General features: G+C 40.0%; 1 protein-coding gene across 1 annotated transcript in view; it reads left to right on the forward strand.

Moving 5' to 3' along the window:
• Window positions 1-17,551, forward strand: part of Ptprr (protein tyrosine phosphatase receptor type R) — a 234,067-nt gene that overhangs the window by 112,081 nt on the left and 104,435 nt on the right. The window contains exon 3 of the mRNA XM_038314810.1: window positions 15,821-15,934. Within this exon, the coding sequence (XP_038170738.1) occupies window positions 15,821-15,934 (114 nt within the window). The remainder of the gene's footprint in view (window positions 1-15,820; window positions 15,935-17,551) is intronic.

The raw sequence follows: 17,551 nt of genomic DNA on the forward strand, positions 1-17,551 counted from the left end.
GGAAATAAAAGAAGATTGAAAAGGACTGTTGAAAGAAGCAACGCAAAGAGAGTGTAAGGTCTTGGAGCCTAGGAAAGACCATCAGGAGAAGGGAGGTGGCATGCGGATGCAGATGCAGATGCTGATGCTGATGTGGATGCTGATGCTAATGTCAATGTCAGTCAATGCTGATGCTGGGTCAACAGGATGAAAACTGAGGACCAAATAGTGGAGTTAGCAACTCACATTTGATTTCCCGGCAGCCAGTGCCACAACTGGTACTTAGAAACTGGTCCAAATCAGAGTCCTTGGTTGAGCCTCACCAATTCCTCACTTGCAGGGACACGGTGAAAAGTAAAACAAAGACAAAAAAAAAAAAAAAAAAAAAACAAAAAAAAAAAAAAAACCTCATGATAAACTCCTGCATCTCTCCCCTTAGTTTGTGCCTGTCACCTTTCCTGTGGAGTAGTAGCCTGCTCAGTTCTGCAGATGGCATGCAATCAATCAGAGAGAGATCTAAGTAGAGATGACATCCAACAGACTGTCTCACCTCACTCAATCCCAAAGGCACAAAGATTCAAGTATATGAGAGATCTCAGTATCAGCTTTTATAACGTCATGTTCCAGGCTCAGAAAAGGGTTTCTGGAAGTCTGTAGTCATTGCCCTGAGCCTGCAGTCACTTTGGATTCCAGGAACAGCAGATGCTGAGAAACAGGTCACCCCATGAGACTATCTCCCCGGCAGGTACAATCACATCAATAAAACTGCATTGGCCCACAGGCTAGCTCGCAGAACCGGAACTGAGAATATGAACAACCAGACCACTAATCAAGGCTGCCTGCTATTGTGATACCCCATCCCCACTGCCCCAATTCTTCTGTTTGCACCTAAAGCTTATGTCAGTCCTCACAGGTAGACTGGAATGCCTAATTTGGGTCTTCACAAAGTGGCCATTTGGATTAAAATCCTTTCCTGCTGTTTTCATATCACTTTTTCTGGATTTCTTTGGGGCAAATGGCTGGGCCTGACATGATTAGACATGGTTAGAGCCCCCAGAATCAGCCCTCTGACTTAGGACTCTAGCAGAGAAAAAGAAATGGAAAATAATAAGGTTATAGACAGGCAGACAGGAAAAGGAATTAAAAACAATAAATGCTACAATGGTTTCCCTTATAAAGGGTAACATGAGGAATAGTAGCTGACTGAGAAAGCCTCTTGATTTGTGTAGCTTTAGATGGGTCTTTGCTTGTTTTAGTTTTTTTAAAATCAGTCTCCACACTGTAGCCCAGGTTCACTATGCTTCTCCTCCTGCCTCTGCCTCCCACATGCTGAGGTTATGCATGGATGCCACTGAACCCCAATGGCTTTGTTCTAGTATGGAAACTATCTCAGGACTTTTGAGGTATACCAGAAAGATCTAGTAGACAGGTGCCAATCAATAATAGAAGAGAGAGTTAAGCCGACAGTTGTCTCCCACTGACATACCAAAATTTATTTACACTTTGGCTATTGATGTTCTTTAAAGTTTCCTCCGGTTATTTAAAAATAAAATTTAACCGATAAAATCGTATTTTATTCCCTGACCTCATTTCACTAAAGATACATTTCTCTCAGGTGGAGAATTATTCGGTCAAAGATCATGAACATTTTAAGACTATCAGGGGTGTTCTGGTCTCTTAAAATTGATTTACCTTACTAGCAGTAATGTATAAATAATTAAGCTTTATTGAAGTCTTACTCATGTTATGCCATGAATCTTTATATCTTAGTGGGATTCTCAAAGTGTTTAGATACTCATACCCTAGGAGAATGATCTTAGCACTTACAGACAAAGAAAATGTTTTCCTTTCCTTTGTTCTCTCTTGTTTTCAAACTAGATACTTCGCTAATAGAAATAATTATAATAATCATAATATTATTAAACACAAATGGTATGTATGGTAGGGAAAAATAGGTTTTCAGTCACACCAGCATATATTTGAGTCTCCAACTCATTACTTGGCCATGTGATCCGTCACTTTAATTTCCTCTTCAATACACATGCGAATATTAATCTCCGTTTCCTAAGTAATAAAGAGAGTTAAAATCAGATCTATGTGAGACCCCTGTTACCCAGTAAGAAAATTATTCAAGAACATGGTGTCACTTTGAAAAGAAGGTCTTTTTCTGAAGAGATCTTATAAATATACTATTTTCTTTTAAAGGAAAAAAAGGAAACATTGTTCTCATGCAACATATCTTGTCCACAGTTCATAAAATTCTCACTTTACAGTTTTGTGAGCTACCATGGGGGAAACAAATCCATGAATTTCTAGGCTGGTAAACTGTTGAAACGGTGAGCACCTGGAGGGTCTCCTGGGAACGAGCCGGCTGTGGCTGCAGACCAGGGCTCAGCAGCGTCTCTAGAAATAGCAGCCAGCAAGCGCCAGGTGACTAAAGGAGGCTTCAGCTCAGCTCCCAGGCTTTGTGATTAGGCCAGCTTGCAATGGGGAGGGAATAACAAGAAGAATACAAATGGAAGTCGGATACATCACAACATTCGCTCAGTTTCCAATCCGGTAAGAGAATCCATCGGGATGGGTCATGCCGTGAGGTCGGGAGCACAAACATTGGGATTTCTGTCAATGAAATGGCTGTTTAAGTGAGTCAGCAGAGAGAGACCCTTTTTGATTATCAGAGAAACAGATTTAGCCTCTAAGTCTAAGATGAACAAAAAAAAAAAAAAACCCACGCAGTTATTCAGTGTGTCTTTACAGCATCGACTCACCATCCTCTGGAGTCTCGTGCAAAACCAACAATCACCTCCAAAGGACGGGATGACAAATGCACCCATTTGAACATAACCGGAGATTTTGATAGAGTAAACGAAACAGACGTTTTCTCCGTTTTGTTCAGTGTATTTACCACACTGACATTTGGGGAAAGATGACCGCATTTATGATAATTAGAAAATGAAGAAGGGGTTACAGTGAGCTGAGCTAGGAAATCTAGACATGTTTACATGCAGACTTCACTAAAATGCCAGTCAGTATCTTCTGTTGTGATCCGGTCAGGGGACTGATGAATGAATGTTTTTTATATGAAATGTCCTGGCCTAGCTCTCAGCTGGGAGCGGAAGCTCCCCTGTTTTCCTTCAGCGAACCAAGAAACTTGGCTTTCAATTTTCGTAGCATTCACAATAATTTTGGCTCTAATTAAAATTTATCTATGATTTCATTAGTTAATCTGCATAGAAGGCAATATTCTCAGATAAAAAGACTCTCACAAAATGTTTACACAGATTTGTCTCAAAATATATTTATTAAATTCCCACTGTGTTCTAGGGTCTGGGCATACAGAGATGAAAAATGAGAATCTAGTTTGAATGTTCAAAATAGTATTAGTGTCTCTTGTATTGATACAAAGTTATGGACAATTTTGATTTTATCTGTGGTCCTTAAGAATAAATAACAATGTCAAAAATAATGTAGTTGGTATTTCCATCCATCGTTATAATAAAATTGAATTAACTTCCTGTTTGATCCAATATTGCAGAGAATAATCACCCAGGATAGCCCAGATAAATCATTTGACTCAAGAAATCAAGCTCCATTTCCTTTAAAATGCAGGGATGCCAGATCTTTTTTTCTTTTGAGTGGATCTCTACTAGGAAATATGAGCAGATAATAAAATCAAATGAGGGCCAAAATTTCAAAGTAGCATTTGAGATTCAGCAGCCAGATTTTAGAGAAAGGAAAAAGAAGGGAGTTTTCAATGATTTTCTTTTAATGTCTATCATACACACATACACACACACACACACATTTTATATATAGGCTAAATGTATTATATATTATATTAAATATATGTTAATATGTTTAATACAAAGATGGTTAGGTTTAGCAGCCAGATTATAGACTAAGAATAAAGAAGAGAGTTTTCAATGATTTTCTTTTAGTGTCTACCAATATACACAATCACACACAAATTTATGTATGTGTATATATATATTTAATATGCAGAGGGTTTATTACCTATTTAAACTTTTACTTACTAGATAGTAAAGCTCCAAAGGCTTTTTAATTTCCGATATGAAAATACCTTCCCCTACAGATTCTACAATCTTCAACTTGTTTTTTAAATAATCACCATGAATCACTCAGTTAATAATTAATGTTAACTTGTACAGTATAAGATTAGCCATTTCTATATTTAGTTGTAATAAGGAAGAACATGTTATGTATAGCCCCTTTGTTCTTTTGATCAATTCATTTCCTTCTCTGGGACCATTTAATAATTAGGTCACAGATAGAGCAATCCTAAGAAACATCACAGCCTCAGTCCTACTAAAAGGGAAAAAAAAAGAGTTCCACTGTAAGGATTAAGATGTACTAAGATGAAACTGGCACAGTCATGCTGTGGATCAAAGCTTTGCTGCAGACAACAACACTCAGAATCTTGCTTTTCTAGAAATGAGATGTCTCTGCAAGTGCTAATCACAGGAATAACACAGTGTGGGAAAATTACGTGATTATTACTATGTCTGCCGTCCCCTTCTACAGATAAAAGAACCATGGGCGTACCAAAACTTATCTCACCCTCTATCTTTCTTCACTTTAAGTTACGCAGAAAATTGTTAGTGCCCACTGTGACAGAAAAAATAATCAGGATTACCGAGGACGGTCAACCATAGCATTTTTAGTTGCATCGCAAAAACACATGCCAATAGCGCACACTTCATCTTTATCGTGTTTCTTGGAGAATCGTGTAGCTCACCAGATGAAGGAAAGCAAAGCCCTCTGACCCTGGCTGAACTGAAACACGAACTCCTCCGTGGTGGGAGTCGAGAGAAAAGAAATGGGTGACATCCACCCCTACAGGGTTAGACTCCGAGCCACTCAGATGTGGTTTCACAGATTGTGTGTGGTCTCTTGCCCTTCTGTGGCTCAACTTTTATATGTGATCACTTTCAAGTCTGGAAATAATAACCCCCTGTTGCCCGAGTACCAGAGCACTAAAAAGAAAAAAAGGAGAGATAGGCGTCTGACTCTTTTACTAATGTCAAAAGCCAATGGTTAGTGTAAATTAATAATTTCTTCATTTTAATAAGAAGATATCTATATATTTTGCGGCTTAAAACAACTTCAGTTTCTGACTAGAAAGCAAGTTCTCTGGAATATTTAAGGCTTATACCTCCCCGTCACTCGTGTTTGGAGGTCGAGGTGGGTAGTCTCATTAGTCCTTGTAGATGCGCTCTGTAAGTGAGGCAGTCAGAGCAGGGATAATCAGAGATTTGTTATCTTTTTTATCGTTCAGCTGTTTGCAGTTGGTTTGTTGTTTTGTCTTTTTGTTATTGTCAGAGTTTTGGTGGTTGGTTGGTTGGTTGGTTGGTTGGTTGGTTGGTTGGTTGGAACTGAGTCTCACTATGTGGCCCTAGCTGGTATGGAATTTGCTATGTAGATCAGGTTAGCCTGGAACTCACAGAGATTCTTCTTTGCTGGGATTAAAACGGGGCATCACCACACCTGTCAAGGTTTATTATCATTAGGAGGCTCATCCTAGAAACCTAAATGTGTCTGCCCTTGTTTTCTCAACAAGATTTGTCTGCACACTGTTCTTCTGCCTGGAGCCACTTTCAGCTCACACTTTGACTGCTATCTTCTGCCCCCAGAGTGAGAAATGCTGAAGGAACAGCAGAAGTAGAAACAACCCAAGGGAGACTGAAAGAGAACACAAGAAATAACAATAGGCAAAAATAACAATACTGAAGAGGAAACATAATCAGGGAGATGAAAGCAGAAACTTCTGTTGACTGGAACATACAATAATGAGACTTGCAAAGTCCGTTGAAGCAAGTAACTTGCTCTTCCATTCACTGGCTGTACGCAGGATAAATTTAATCAAGGTTAAATCACAGCTTTTCTTCCATCTTGAGTTTTGTATTAAGGCTCTATTTCGTGCACGCTCGCTCTCGCCGTGTGTGTGTGTGTGTGTGTGTGTGTGTGTGTGTGTGTAACTTTCTACAAGTTTAGATAAATACAAAACCACAAAGCACAAAGACGGACATATCATAAGAATATGTGGTATAAATTCTGTAATTTATACAAGCTCTTTCTCCCCGCCGGGAACATGTCCTGAAGAAGGTCAAGGTTCTCATCACTTCATGATTTTTTTAAAAAATAATTTATAATTATGATAAAGCCTACTATAATTATATAAATTTAGATTTCAGGGAAATGTGTACAAAAGGTCTAACTAGTAGACTGAAGAAATCTTTGGAGGCAAAAGAGAAAGGCTTATCACAGGGCAAGATGAGTGAAAGACGGCACTAATTAAGAGGTAAATTGAAGCAGAGGAGAGAAATTAATGAAATAAAGAGAAAACTAGGTTATACAGGGCTTTCCAGATGAATCAGCTAAGGGATTCTAACCTAAGTTGCTAAATTTGGATGCTTTTTTATTGGCATTTAATTTGCAGTGGGAGAAAAAGAAGCAAGACAAATACAAATTTAAACCAACAACTCTAAAGGCCCTTCCGTACCCTACTGAACTGTGTAAAGTGTGAAGAGACGTGGAGAGGCCAAAGTCAGCAGATCTTCTTAAAACCTGATATACTGACTTATACAAAACAAAATACATAATTTTGTGGCAATGGAATAATTTGAGTGTTGTGTTTTCCTCTTTTCTGATTGCCTGATTGACTTTCAGCTAAAACTCCTTGATAAATGTGAAAATCAATCAGAATAAAGTGGCCCAATGCAATCAGGCCACTTCCTGCCCTGATGTTATTAATTGTTCTGGTCAATAAGCTTTGGGCCTCCATTTGAGCAATGAAGTCACTACTCCATTTCTCTTTGTTCTGAATATCCAGAGAAGAAGCTCACTGAAAGAATTGTTTTCAGTGTTAATATACAATAAATTCATATTGGTAAAAGCTAAGTCTACCGAGGATCTGTCATCTGCCAGTTCTAGCTGTTTTCCATTTTTCTCCCTAAATTTTTATGTGTTTCCCAGAGTTTTAAAAGTTATTCTCATTTAAAAAAAAAAAGAGTGCATGTATCATCCCCATTTGATATATAAACTCCTGGAGAGTTCGGGTTCAACAGAAATTACCCATTCCAGTTTGACCCCAAATCTTTCTCATCCTCCTGTGTTCCTAACTATAATTTATTGATGCAGAAAACTTATTTGGTATTTGCTTACCTACCTGTAGCTTCTAAACATGCAAGCATAATTATTTGTTAGATTATCCTGTCATTATAGCAATTTCCAAAGCAGATGGGACAAAAGCTTCTAAATGTGTAAGCACAAAAGTCAAGAGAATCCTGCCCCATGTTTTACCTTTAACAAACAAGAAATTTATGTCTGTCTTCTCACTCACTACTTCTCATTAGCTGCATCATAATTTGTGTTAACTAAATAGCCAAGATTTACTTTCTTTTACATATATATATGTGTGTGTGTGTGTTGTGGTGTGTGTGTGGTGGGTGTCTGCCTATGTGGGGGGGGGGGGTGTGTGAATACACATGCTGACAAAAGCCAGGGGATGGTGGATTTTCTGTAGCTGTCATCACGAGCGATGGCGAGCCACTGGGTGGGGTGCTGGGAACTGAACTCCAGTCTGCCGAAAGGGCAGTACATACTCATAACCACTGGGCCACCTCCCTAGCCTCCAAATACATGAATTCTGTGACCCATAACTACAATAGAATGTTTATGTTCCAAACCAAAGCAACAGGAATATGGAAATACCATTACCTTTGAATAGAAATTATTTTCAAACCACTGTGGACTGGGGTGAGAAGAGAGGTGGAGATGACGTAGGAGGAGTTGAGAGAGGGGAAGTAATCAGAATATAGTGTATGAAAAATCCATTTTCAATTGAAAAATAGAAAAAACATTATCTTTGGGTCTTTTTCTGCTTCCCTTGAGTATATAATGATCAAGGCATCAGAACTGTGTTATATATAAAATGTGAAATATTCAAAATCAATTCTGCATATTTCTAAAGTACACATTTCTCAACTGAGCAGAACCCGCCTAGAGCAGAGACCTGTTTTCCATCACCTTCCTAAGCCTACCACGTAAGCTACCCTCTTTCACTCAGCAACAGCACAGTGTTGATTATGATGGTTCTTATCTTTTTGGCTGCACAAAGATTTATTCACTACCCACACTGTGCCTGGTAATGGGGGAGATGTCAGAGAACCAGATAGGCAAGTTTCCATATAATAGAGTTTTATTGAGAGAATAAAAACTAGGAAATACAGCATGTTGCTTAATGATAAATACCATCCAGAAACAGAATAATGTGGCAGAGACCAGCCACACTGGAAGGCTTCTCTATGGAAGTGAAATTTAAATAGAGAGCTGAAAGATCAGAAAGAGTTGCCACACCCTAGTGTTGAAAAATCTTATAAGCAGCAGGCAAATTAAGATCAAAGCCATTCAGTCGAAATGCTCATAGTTTGCTGAGGCCCTGTGAGAACCGAACGACCTGCATGGGGAAGAATTAGAATCAACAGGGGCCTGAAGACCCACATAGTGAATATAATTCTAAATATGATAGAAAGTCACCAGAGGATTGAAAGGGAGACAGAGACAGAAAGACAGAGACAGGCAGACTAAACTCATGAGTAAAATAAAGTATTTTAAGGCATATGCAAAAGACAAACTTTCAAGAGAAGTTTTACATGTATCATACCCTGTTTAGACAATGGAGAGAATCCTGGTCCTGTGTAGAAGCCAAGATTCCACTCTTGATGGTGGTGTTCAATTGAGCAGGTTCACCTACCTAGAAAATCATAAAGACCAAGATGGCAGAAAACAAAAGATAAACCAAGCTCATCCCTAAATAGGGCACCCATCACAAGGCTAAGGGAACACAGAGGCAGAAAGAATATAAGAGCCAGAAGATATGGGGGAAGGCTGTGAAATTCTGTCTTCTGGACATGATTTAGCTGTGACCCTCGTGAACTCATAGATGTAGTCACCCACACAAGACAACAAAAATTCCAGGACATATGAGGTAGGCGATGCTCAAGCCCCACCCATTCTGTGGAGCCCCTAGCCTGGAGAGTTTCTGAGGAGAGAAAATCATTCTTTTCTGAGAATGTGGTCACAGACGGGATTCCTACTCTCCAGTGGGTGGCCCCACATCCAAGCACATAGGGGCAGCAGTACTGGATCTAGTGAGTCACTGACTTGAGAGAGGTCATGTTGCAGGTATATGGCAGGGGTTAGGGGTGAGATATTGGGAATGCATATGACTATATTTCATTATATACCCACCATGTGAAGTTCTCATCATACACCATGGAAAAGTTTAAAAGTTAATAAAAACACATTAGAGAAATTGAAACTACATTAGAAACTAAAGAAAGGGAAAGGACAGCGAGAGCAGGATAGAAAAAAATGTCACCTGAATAGAAGTATGTAAACAACTAGCAAGGAGAATATATAAAATACTGTGGCTAGAAAGAAATACAGCATATAATGGCTCAGCTGTATTTGAATGTGAGACTAAAATATTTAGAAACAAATCATCCACATGCAGCGCAAGAAAGAATATTTCTGCAACTAAGTCTAGAATCTATAGATTTCAAAGGCATTCTGCATTATAGGAATATAAATCAAGGAAATAGTGTGAGAAAGTTGTGTCTGTGTGTGTGTGCTTAACTTTAGAGATAAAGGATCTTATGAGATTACAGGCAGAAAAAGTAAGTTATCTACCAGAAGGCTAGCCTCAACTCGGGATATATTTTACAGTAACTTTCATTGCCAGAAGGCACTGGAATAATAGCAGCAGGTTTCAAAGGCAAAAAATAAAAATAGCAATTGAATTAAAAATCCAATATCCAGGCAAAATGTCATTTGTTACTAAAAGCATCATAAACATAATTTCAAAGATAAAATGCCTTCAAAACTATAGCACTCCTGAGCCTCACTTGAAAGTAACAGATACTTAAATCCAGCTATATAAAAGATACATTCAAATGAAGAGCATAGGAATTGTAGCATCCTTCTAAGAATGGAACCGAGACTCCAAAGAGAGGGACCAGCCCTTTGCCAGCTAGGCATATGTGAATTGACGGGGTGGGAGAGAGAATAACATGTCCACAAGCTTCAAGGTGTGACTACAATGTATAGAACGTAATGTATGTAATAGATAGGTGGGTGGGGTTAAGACAGGAAGAGCACTCAAGCTTGGTTAACCAGAGACCATTTAAAAACTGAGAGTGCTTTTAAGTATTTTGACCATACTTGCATTGACTGGACTAGCATTTTGGACATGTCATTATGGTGTTCATAATGAAAAAATTAATTAGATGGGTCAATAAGAAAGTTCACTGAGTAAAGGCACTTGCTACCAAGCCTGGTGACTTGAGTTGAATTTCCTGGAACAACAACGAATTGTAGGAGCCAACTGAGGCTGAGTGTTCTTCTGACTCTCCTCTACCCTCTAACAACGCTTCCATGGCATGATTGGGCATGCACAGGCGCACGCGTGCGCGCGCGCACACACACACCACCACACAGCGCTATGGAGATAGATATAGACGCAGAGTCAGGGATAGAGAGAGAGAGACAGAGAGAGAGAGAGAGAGGACTGATATGACTGACTGATGCCACTGAGTGATGATTGACAGATCTGACGAAGATGATTAAAATATAGATAAGATAAAAATGGTTGGGTCATTCACAGAAAGACTGAGAAGGAAATGAACAGTAGAGATGAGATTATTATCTGACAACAGACAGTGGAATAGACACTGCCAATTCGCTATCAAAATAGTGAAGGATCAGAAAGAAGTCAGCCAAAGTGATTACCAAATATGAAATTTCACCATGTAAAACATGAAAAGAGAAGACAGTTTAGTTGTGGGTAGAGAGAGGAAGAAGTGACTGAGTTTCTTAACGTTGGGTTAGAAGCCCAGGTGGAATATCTGTGTAGCAAGGCACACAACAGAGAAGAATAGGAATGTGGAATGCATATTTAAAACAGAAGCAAGTGGCAAACACAGAGCGATAAGACAGGACTGAGTATCCCTACAAACGCTTCAAAGGAATTGAAGTTCTCTGCTCAGAGAACTTCAAAGACACAACAGAAAAAAAAAATGTTCTGGAAATCACTTGCCAATATAATTCTAACCAAATACAGGGGTTCAATGACTGAGAATGAAGTCAGGAATAGAGACTCACTGAGACCAAGAAGGGGGTGCTTAACAAAGTAGACTCCTTTGCGACTATGGGGAGACAGAATTTCTCTCAAGAATTTTAGGGATTTAGTACCCAATTTCCCCTTATGTAATATGTTAGTTTCTGTTACTATAACACATATTAAAGAAAATCAATTTTTGCGGTTTCAGCCAATGGTCAGTTGGCCTGTTGCTTTGGGGCCTTTGGCATAGTAGTATAGTATAAATTACTCAAAACCTGGAGACAATAAGTAAGCAAAGAAAGAGAAGGGGATAGAGCTTGGGACTTCCTCCAAGGACATCTCAGCTTGCTTTAACTTCCTCCCACTAGGCTCCACTTATTAAGGCTCAGGACCAGGTCACTAAATCATTAGCATGTGGCCTCTGAGGGACATTTTAGATCCAAACTCATGAACATAGCAACTGTGTGAGTGACTGACTGCTATAAAATACCTTAACGTTCCCATTTAGAATTTCCATTTCTCCCTGAAACGGAAATCTTTAATCATAGAAACAATCAAGTGGGGCTTAGAATTCAGACTAAAATATATCGTAAGCTATTTTATGGTAACTTTAAAAGGAAGCTATAGCCTTATTATATGCCTTGGAAATTTCTGCTTTATCTCATTCAAACCTGTATGCAACAGTACAGAAGGAGCTAAATGTTTCCAATACCTATTCACAAAGATGTAGGTGGCATATACCCATTAACTACAGGAAGCCACGCTCCTCTTCTGTTGTAAATAAAATTGTCAATTGGTTAAGAATTCTTTCTTCTTTCCAAATTTGTACTCACATTCTGTCTGGCATGTATGAGGACCCCAAATACACATATATCTATTTAATCTATACTTTAGTATCACTTAGTTTATGGGTAATAGTCGGAGGTCCGTGCATGCTCTGTGGAATCAATCAAAGTCTTCCAGACAAGCAGAGATCAGAGGCAAATTATTCAAATGTTTGCTGCAGCAAGCCAGAGGGTTCTAATTTCAGCTGATTACCTCTGTGCATTTAGCTGGGTCATTCAAATCTCTGGTTCAAAGGCACAGCTTTTACCATCTTACAAAGTTGTTTTGTTGAGTGATTTTAATCTTGAGTTCCTATTTTACTTCCCATTTGAGACTTTAATACCGTTTCCACAGTGACAAGCCTCTGTTAATCATGGCCCTGGGAATTGAGTACTCAAGGGTTTACACAACCCCCTTGTCTCTCAGTTCCCAGGGTTGATTGCAACTCCAAATCCTGCCCTTGGGGACCAGAGACAGTGCCTGCCTACTCAGCCTGCCTGAAAAACACAGTGGGCAAGCCAGAACTCAGTGGCTCCTTGCCAGTGTTTCAGGGATGTTAGCTGAGACTTCTACCTTCAGTCACGTAGATAGCTGTCATACAGTCTCTGAGACCTAGCAACAGCTTCCATTTGCCATCAGTTTATACGGCAGGCTTTAGGAGGAAAGGAGGTCTCTGTTATTGGGAGCTATCAGGTAAACTGGGTTTTAGTAGGTAGCAAAAGGAATTAAGCTTGAAACTATAGGCTAACTATAAACTGAAAACCACCACTGGTATCTAAATCCTGCTGGTCCTTGAAGGCTTAACTCAAGTTTTACTTTCTATATTAAATTGTTGTTGACTTACAGGAAGCAGCATTAAGCGGTTAAAAAAACACAGTAAATGATATATAAACCACAATACAGATCACTTTAAAGATGAGCTTTAAGTGTTTTCTTTTTAAATTAAGTATATATGCATGTATCTGTGTCAGAGTATATACAAACATGAGTGAAGTGCACAGCAAGGCCAGAAAGAAGCTCGAGTCACAGGTGATTTGACTTGGATGCTGGGAACCAAACTTGGGTCCCTTGCAAAAGCAGTACACGCCTTTAACTATTGAGCCATCTCTGCAGCTGCCATTACATGATTTCCGTGTCATAAAGAATCACTCTCTGAAGAAAGAGGGTCACATCTTATCAAGACAGAAGACACAAACCCCAAGTTCAGTAGAAACTGTAGTGTATGCTCAAGGGAACAATGCTGGTCGGATTAATGCTTTGTACCCTGTAAAGATTTGTCACTCTCATTGATTTAATAAACAACTGATTGGCCAGTAGCTAGGCAGGAAGTCTAGGCAGGGCAACCAGACTAAGATAATTCTGTAAAGAGGAAAGGCAGAGAGTCAGTCACCAGACAGATGCAGGGGAAGGAAGATGGGAATGCCTTACTGAGAAAAGGTACCAAGCCATGTATCTAAACATAGAGAAGAACTATGGGTGAATTTAAGTTGTAAGAGCTAGTTAATAATAAACCTGAGCTAATAGGCCAAACAGTTTATGATTAATATAAGCCTGGATGTGTTTGGGGGGAGGGCAGGGCGAGACAGACTTTTGTCTATAGAAAAATCCTTTTTAACTGTGGCTGTGTTCTTCAACCTCTCCCTTCAGCCTACCCAGGTACTGACAGTACCTTTACCTAGACTGAGATCAAGATTTTAAGTTAAAGTGTTTCACTAATGGCTCTGTCTAAACATCCAATCAGTTCTCCAAGAGCAGCTCTTCTCAGGGGTGAACACCCAGGACTCAGCTGAACCTGCAGTTTGCATAGACTTACAGCCAGAGAAACCAGCAAAAACATTGAGATCCTTAGTTAATTCCCTGGCTAAAACCTGGCAATTTCTTTTCTAAGAATTCTGACTTAGTCCTTATGTGTAGTTTAATTTTATACCCTCAAAATCCTTATGTTGGAGTTCTAACTCCCTAAAACCAAGAAGATGAGTTTTTTAGAAGTAGGGTCATTGCAAATATAATTTGTTAAAGTCATACTAGAGTAGGGAGAGTTCCTTATTTGATATGATCAGCTCTGATAGAAGGAGAAAACTGGACACAGCTACTTATAGAGGGGAGAGACTCAGAACAACCATGTGATGCTTCAGGCAAAAGCTAGCACTGCAGGGCAAGCAATACCAAAAATTGCCCCCAAACAATGGAAACTAGAAGACATGGAAGACTCTCCCTTGGAGACAAGTGAGGGAACAAGGCGGCTACTCTACTTTGATTCCGAACTCTTATCTCTGTAACCCCAATACAACATATTTCTGTTCTTTTAGAATAGATGGCATAAACACAAATGTATGAATGTTTTGAAAGTGCTGCTGCTGATGTTGATGAAGCTTTTCAGACTGTTTCTGATGAAATTCTCCTTTTGCCTTCCCCAGAAGTGAGCAGTTGCCTGTTACCAGGCAGAATCTTTTGAAGCCTCTGCTCTGCTTCAAACCTCAATGTGCTCATCTCTGTAACAAGATAGAGGGCCCCCACCCCTATGCAGGCATTAAAATACCCTAAGGTAGAAATGCAGTCCAGAAAGTAGGTGAGCCTACCACTTTGCCTGGGACCCGTCACACCTGTTTATATTCCCACACTGTTAATACCCGTTCCTGTCACATTAAGCATTTGGCCATTTCCAATCATTTAGCCTCACAAGGTTTGTATGTAGGGAATATATAATTTCCTAGCAGACCTACAAATTCTCAAAGCAATCCAACACTTAGTTATACATAACCTACTCCTCTCAAAGCAATGAACTCAACAGTAAGAGAATACAGGAAATGCGTAAGATTCAGTTTCCCTTTCTTAGAAGTACTTATCTTCAAACACTGTGAGGCAGGTTTTTAAGATGACTGTCTGTCTGTCTGTCTGTCTGTCTGCCTGTTTCTCTCCCTCCCTCTCTCTATCTCTATCTCTCTGTCTCTCTCCCTCCCTCCCTCTATCTCTCTCTTTCTCTCTCTATCTCTCCTTCTCTCTCTGTCTCTGTCTCTGTCTCTCTCTCTCTCTCTGTGTGTGTGTGTGTTGTGTGTGTGTGTGCATGTCACTTTTGGTGTAGGGTGCCTATAGAAGGCCAGAGAGGGTGTGGGGATTCCCTTGGAGCTGGAGTTCTAGGTGTTTGTGAGCTGCTGATACCGATGCTGGGAACTGAAGTTGGATCCTCTGGATAAGCCTGAAAGTGCTTTCCTTTTCCTCTGCTGAACCAATTCTTCGAGCCTCATGGTCCAGTTTGGAGGAACACTGCTGTCTTAGGCTGTATTACTACTATCACAAGGTGGTTTGTAACTCTGGAACGTTTTACTGTTTAGACTGTTAGGAGTGTTTTTCCCAAGCGATGAATGAGCACAGTCTACCTTAGATCACATCATTCGTCTCACCCGGCTTCTCCACCAGAGTAAATACACACTGCACCTCAATTTGTTTGCCTGGCACTGGCAGCAGATTGCTATATAGAGAAACTGCCAGCTCAAGCCTTATGGAACTTACATAGCATCTTTCTCGGAGACTTCAGCTTGGAAGCAGGCTTGGCCACAGACTTCATTCTGTCATCTAAAAGAAGAGCGAAGTAGATTAAGCCATATTGCAATGGAAATCTTTTTAAATGACCATTTTACTTATGTTTTTAAATAACTAGATGAATTGTTTTATTGCATTATGTGCCATGTTTTAACTAATACCATGTAAAATTTCACATAAAGTATGTCCTATGATTTTTATTTGTATCAATATTAGTACCCAAAATGTGAATTTACAAATGCTCCCAAACTGTTGTAGCCAGTTATGAGTGACGAACTGGCTGTCCAAAATGCAATGTTCACTTGAGCTTGTACATTTCCTGTCTTTGTTTTCCAGACGCTGCAAATGGATATAACCAAGCTGAACATAACCTTGCTTCGGATCTTCCGCCAAGGAGTAGCGGCAGCGTTTGGGCTCTTACCCCAGCAAGTGCACATCAACCGTCTCATTGTAAGAAGCAAACTTTCACACTCTCAGAATTCAAACTGGCTTTTTACCATCAAAGTCTCCATGACTGATGAGTCTACAGTTGCCTATTTTTGTAGATCCTGTTTATTGAAGCATGCCACGTCCACTGGTTCACATGTTGTGTGTTTGCTGCTTTCACGCTAACAGTGGCAGAGCTAAGCTGTTGCAGCCAACGGGTTGACCCATAAAGCCCAACCAATTGACCATCTGGCCCTTTACAGAAAGTAGTTTATCAGCATTGTCATAGTTCAGTAGTAGCTCCCCTGATAGGTGTGAAGAAAGGACCAGATTACTTGTTCCAGTAACCCAACCCAACTTCCAAAATACTGCCCAGGAGAATGGGACATTGTGAATCAGGAGTCCAGACGCTGTTTACTAAAGCCCCGTCAAGCTTATCAATGGGATGGATGCTAAAGGCACACAACAAAGCATTGTGTATGGGAAAAAAAAAATGAGCTGATCCTTACCCCAGTAGCTCAGATGGAAAGGCAAGAAAAAAAATCCTAGATTAGCATCTGAAGTGGGGGTGAGGAAATCTAAGAGATCAGGGGACCCACTGTATAGGGATGAGTGTAGAGCTGTTGCCGAGCACCGCGCCCCCGTGTCTGCGTTTGGTGCGCTATTACCCAGTTCGCGAGCTTCGGGCAAGGGGGCTGGAGGTTAAAATACACAGACACACACAGACAGAGAGACAGTGACATGAGTCATCCTTGAATTCCCCAAGAATGCCCCCTTTATTGTGTTCAGGGGCAGATTATATAGAGATAGCCACGCCCCAGCCAAACCCACCAGAAACCACTCTCCTGCCATCAGGAACTCCTGAAGGTCTCGTGCTCAGAGCAGCTGTAGGCACTCAGATCAGGGGATTACAAGAAATTCAAGATCTGGGGTCTCACTGCTCCCAACAGAGCTGTCTGTCACCCACATTCATTCTTTACCCCATTTTCTCCCTGTCCGGAAACCCGGATGTCATGAGCTGCATGTTCTAACTGCATTTGAAGACTGGTGTAAGCCAAGTGAATAAAATAGGCCATTTTAAATCAGATGTTTTTATATTTCCCTTCTCCTTTGTAAAATACTAGCTATCTAAGGCCCCCATGACAGAAACTTTGGCCTACTGCTATAAGATAGTTCCCCATTTAGAGCACTTACTACTCTGTAGAAGACCTGGGTTTGGTTCCCATCACCCCATGTGGCAGTTCACAACTGCCTGGCACTCCAGTTTTAGGAGTTCAGTGTTGTCTTCTGACTTCCACGGCTCCCACACACATATACACACACACACACACACACACACACACAAACACACACACACACACTTTTTTATATAGCTTTAAAAATCCTTCTTCATTCTTATCTTATTGGGAACCCAACCAAGAACTAAATAAATGCTTCCAATGCATTAAACTGTCTACCTTGTTCAAATTCAGCTTTCCACTCTACCTACCTACTCTTTCAACTCCGTCTGTATTCTCAGGTATGGACAGAATTTGTTCTGAGGGTGTTTTATATTTCTTTTTATTTTTCTGTAGGTAAAAGCTGAGTTGTTTCATTTCCCGTAAAAACATTTATTCTAAGTCAGCAATTTTCTGAGTCTGA

This window comes from Arvicola amphibius, chromosome 17, assembly GCF_903992535.2.
Source record: "Arvicola amphibius chromosome 17, mArvAmp1.2, whole genome shotgun sequence".
Classification (NCBI taxonomy): Eukaryota; Metazoa; Chordata; class Mammalia; order Rodentia; family Cricetidae; genus Arvicola; species Arvicola amphibius.